This window comes from Zea mays, chromosome 6 (genome assembly GCF_902167145.1).
Source record: "Zea mays cultivar B73 chromosome 6, Zm-B73-REFERENCE-NAM-5.0, whole genome shotgun sequence".
Lineage (NCBI taxonomy): Eukaryota > Viridiplantae > Streptophyta > Magnoliopsida > Poales > Poaceae > Zea > Zea mays.
Genome location: NC_050101.1, coordinates 75,479,739 through 75,484,558, shown reverse-complemented (window position 1 = coordinate 75,484,558; position 4,820 = coordinate 75,479,739). Strand labels below are relative to the sequence as shown.

Sequence of the window (4,820 nt, the reverse complement as noted above, 5' to 3'; positions counted from 1 at the left end):
ACCTCTGGTAGAGGTTCAAAGGCCAAGAATTAATGTATTTAGTTCTCTATATATTATTGTATCGATGTACGCATAACTACAGAGAGCAGGTCTTATATTATGACACTAGAATAAAATGTGGCTATGCCTTATATGCTGGAACGGTAGTTGGTGACCTGTTTGGATTTCTATATACTAGCTATCACTACCAGAATTCGGCTCTTTGCCGAGTGTCAATTGATTTGCGAGTGTTTTTTTCACTCGGCAAAGAACTTCTTTGTCGAGTGTTTTTCGACACAAGACAAAGAAGCTCTTTGCCGAGTATTTGTTGGCACTAGACAAAGAAAGTTTCTTTCCCGAGTGCTTTTTCCGACACTAGGCAAATAGCTTCTTTGCCGAGTGAAAAAAACACTCGACAAATAAGCTTTTTGTCGAGTATTTTTTTACACTAGGCAAAGTCAATTTTGAAATTATATTTTGAAGTTATAAATTAATTCAAATAAAAAAGTTTTCAAATACAAAGTTGTATAGCTCATCAAGATACATAATTTTTGTTTTGGTCATTTCTTCATATGACAACTCAAAAGCAAATTTGTTCACAAAACTTATATCTCTCTTGTAGTTTATGAAACTACAAGTGAGATGTATAAGATTTGTGAATAATGTTAGAACCACCATGTTAGATGAACAAATGGTTAAACAACCAAAATAAACTTTGTGAATCTTGAGGAGTTATAAAATCCAACCTTTTGATTTAAATTTATCTTGTCAATGAAAATTGCGTTAGAATTTTAAACAAAAATTAAAATTCTAATTTTTCGAAAGACCTCAGATTAAAAACACACCAAAATAAACGTTGTAGGTCTTGAAATATCATGAAACTTTAAAGTTGGCAGCCTTTTGGTTTAAAACCATCTTGCATGCAAAACTACGTTTGAATTTTAAAATTCGAATTTTTCAAACTGCCTCGGATGGGATGGAAAACGACCAAAATAAAAGTTGTAGATTTCAAATGTTATGAAACTTTGTAATTAACAAATTTTTTATTTGAAATCATCTTGTTTTTCTGTTCTTATTTTGTCGAGTGCTTTTTTGCCGAGTATTTTTTGACACTCGGCAAAGAGGCCTTTAACGATAAAATATTTGTCAAGTGTTCTTTTTGCCGAGTGTAACGTTCGACAAAAGCTTCGCTGAGTGTAAAAAGGCCGGCAAAGAGACGAATTCCGGTAGTGTATATGTTGGCAATAATGGTTGGATAGTTAAACGATAATTAATGCAACACAAGGTGGCACAAGGAATATAATGGGATGAAATGACGTTCACTCACCTCAGGGCACTAGCTACCTAGAGAAATTAAACAAAAAAACGGTCTGTAATAATAAGATACAGTAATCTATGTATGTAGGCACAAATGGTGGTGGAGGAAAAATATGTACTGTATGTCCTTTGATTGCTACGTCCCCGCCGATTTTCTTCGTGCTCTGCTTTAATTTTACACACATAGATCGATCGACTTACGTACTGCACACCTCGAGCGAGCTCAAGCTCAGCTCAGCTCAGCTCACTTTAATTTTGAGAGTTTGGACTTTGGACTTGGACGGACATACATCAGCAGCAGCTCCTGTCCGGCCACGGATGCACGTCTCCAAGTCCGATCCCTAGGGATTATTCACGCACGTACGGCGGCGGCCATGCAACACGTACGACGCAGTGGCGCACATGCACGTCGTTGCTGTTCGAGTACGTAGCTAGTGGTGCGGCATGCATGCGTACGCCATGGATGTCGGTGCTGTTGGTCGACTACGGCAACACTAGACTAGGCGTTGTTCATGGCCAAATCCGCCGCGTGTAGCGCCGACACCGATCTGGCCATGCTCCAGAGGTCGCCGTCGAAGAAGGCGGCCATGTTCTTGGACGCGTCGGAGAGGCCGTTGAGCTCGTAGGCGGCGAGCCGGTCCAGGGCGTCCCAGTCGGCGATCCCCGAGGCGCCGTACTCGCACGGCCCCGGACTCGGCGGCAGCCAGCCGCCGGCGTGCTCGAGGGGCGGGAGCTTCATGAACTTGTTGTTCCCGTAGAGGCCGGCGCTTGTGGCGGCGGCAGGACACGCGGCGGTCGTAGTAGTAGTAGCATCTGCCGCGGCAGCAAGGTGTTGGTTGTGGTTCAGCAGCGCCGGCTTGGTGTCGCCGCCGCCCATGTACTGCAGGATGTGGTCGAGCGCGTCGTCGCTGGCGTGGTCACCGATGATGGTGGTGCTGGTCGGGCTGCTCTCCATCTTGGACGCCGCCGCCGCCGTACCGCCGCCGCCGCTGCTCTGGGCGGCGCCGTGGTGCACGAGGTTCTTCTTCTTGAACACCCTGCAGATCACCCACCCCTCCTGCTCCTGCGGCACTTGGTCCCCCGGCCCCGCCGCGCCACGGACGATCTGCACCAGCACGTTCGTTGATCGTGCGCCAATTCATCAGCGAAAGCAAGACATATGGTGTTACTGCTACAAGTACCAAACGCAGCAGGTGCAGGTGGTTCGGTTTCTGCATGTCCTACACCTACACTACACTCCTGTGTCCTGTCCCGGCCGGGCGGCGTGCGTCCAGGTACGGCCGTGTGTGGTTGGCTCGCCCGCCGCGTGCACACAACAATACAACATGGGGCAGGCGATCGACAGGCGTGTCATCTGATCTTGCTGGTGGCGCGCGGATCGATCGGGGTCTGTGCGTAGACAGGCCAGGGCCGCCTGCCCCGCCCAACCCAACCACCCCGCGAGGGCCGAGGCCAGGCTGCAGAGGGCCGGCCGGGCTAATGGCTGGTCGTTCCTTGAAACGTACTGCACTGCGGTCGATCTGCAGCACGAACCTACCCAGCCTAGCCTCGTCCGTCCGCCTCTCCTTTCCATGTGGTGACGACGACGACGGCGACAGCGACAGAGAGAGAGGTGAAAGCAACGCTCCTACTCGCGGGACATGCCTGCCTGCCCCCATTTCCAACAACCAATGAGCTAGATTAATTGGCAGCCATGGATCGCGACCTCAGCTATTGCAGCACACTAGAGTCGTCGTCGTCCGCCGTCTCTCAATCAACTAGCTAGCTAGCTACTAGCTACTACGACGCGTACGATCGAGAAGAAGCCCGCTTCTTTTCGTCGGATCCTCGTCGCGGCCGCCGTCGTCCAATATAATATTGGACACAGTCGCGCGCATGCAAGTAGGTACGTACCTACGTATACGTATATGTACAGTAGATACATCATACAAACAATATATAGCAGTTTGCATGTATGTACGTACCGCAGTAGGAAGAGGAGGCGGCGAGGGGTAGCAGCATGGATGGTGATGGTCGGCGTCGGCGGCGTCGAGGCGGTACTCGTGCATGATCCAGTCGGACTTGTGCCCGTGCGGCGCGCGGCCCTGGTAGAAGACGAGCGTCTTGCGCATGCCGATGCGGCGGGCGGCGCCGCCGGCCGCGTAGATGGCCTTGTCGCGGCCGGTGGCCTTCCAGAACCCGGCCGCCGTGGCGCGGTTGGTGCGCGTCCCCGTCGGGTACTTCCTGTCCTTGTGGCTGAAGAAGTACCAGTCGTTCTGAGGGCCTGACGACGACCCGACGCGGCACTTGTCTGCAGGGGTCAGTCCGGTCGTCGCCATGTAAGTTTCATGCATTGCATGCGCAAGCAATGAGATAGACGATGATCATGCATGTGTCTCGTACACAGATCCTACTATATGCATGGATGCATACCTTGGATGTCCCATGGCTCCAGCTTGTTGAGGTCCACGTCGCGGATGACGTCCAGGTCGATGCGCTCCGACGCCACCTTCTTCTTCAGGTAGTAGGTCAGCAGCTCCTCCTCCGTCGGGTGGAACCGGAACCCCGGAGGCACCACCGACTGCCCGTTCACCGAGATGCTCATCACGGCGGCCGCCGCCCAAAGCAGGAGTAGCTAGCTAGTGACGGCTATGGAGCTAACAAGGAAGAAGAAGGGTCTGTCTGTACGTATATGTAGTACCAATTCAGAGTACCCGACGGGATTGATCGATGGAAGAACAAGCCAGCAGAAGGAGTAGAGGCAAAGGGAATGAATGATCGGTGACGGCCGCCGGAGCCAGAAGCCTCGATCGAGCCGGTGATGGATGGGGGCCGGGTATTACAAGGAAACAAGCTATACAATGGAGGTGGTTATATATAGCTCCCCTCCTGACACCGCCTAGTGGGATTAGTTTCGCCAGGCTAGGGAAGTGCCACCAACCATGAGAGGGAGAGCAACCAAAGCTCTGTCTCTTATGTGGACCCCCGGCCATGGAAGAGGGTGAGGGTGAGAGCATGGAAACAAACGGAAGGGGAAGAGCGAGCACGGAAGAGGGGCGGCGAAAGGCGAGCGGCCGCCATCGGCAGCCGTGACGCACGACCTTAAAAATCTCTGGGAAAAGCACGGCCTGCCGGCTGCCGCTGCCGGGGTGAAATGAAATCCATCCGCCCCCCGCCATGTCGGGCGCACATACAAAACCACCGCGGCAACTAACCACCGCACACTGCTGCTGCTGATGTACCAGTAACAGCATCCATGCTCCACGCCTTTTTTTTTTTGCCATCGGTCGGTAACAGGCTGTGCTAGCTCTCTTCCAGCTGGCCTAGTATATATCTAGCTGTAGTCCGGGCTGTTTCAACTTCCAACTTTTAGGTCTTTGAAAATAAATAAACTACCTTCACCTCCTTTCATGGTTTTGTAATCCACATTTTGTATCTATTCACTTGTCCGAAATTTCGAAAGAATATTAAATGAATTGCATGCATAGAAACAAAAAATCGTATTTAATTTTTTATTTCTGCCATAAATATAGGATCTCTCCCAC

At 50.8% G+C, this 4,820-nt stretch overlaps 1 protein-coding gene across 1 annotated transcript; it reads right to left on the bottom strand.

The window, feature by feature from the left end:
* Nucleotides 1-1,230: 1,230 nt before the first annotated feature.
* LOC103629433 (NAC domain-containing protein 43) lies at nucleotides 1,231-4,478 on the bottom strand. The gene is made up of 3 exons (XM_008650556.4): nucleotides 3,709-4,478; nucleotides 3,261-3,586; nucleotides 1,231-2,401 (listed from the first exon to the last, which is right to left on the bottom strand). Exons 1-3 carry the CDS (start codon nucleotides 3,878-3,880, stop codon nucleotides 1,796-1,798), a joined length of 1,104 nt encoding a protein of 367 aa, XP_008648778.1. The 5' UTR covers nucleotides 3,881-4,478; the 3' UTR covers nucleotides 1,231-1,795.
* Nucleotides 4,479-4,820: the final 342 nt, after the last annotated feature.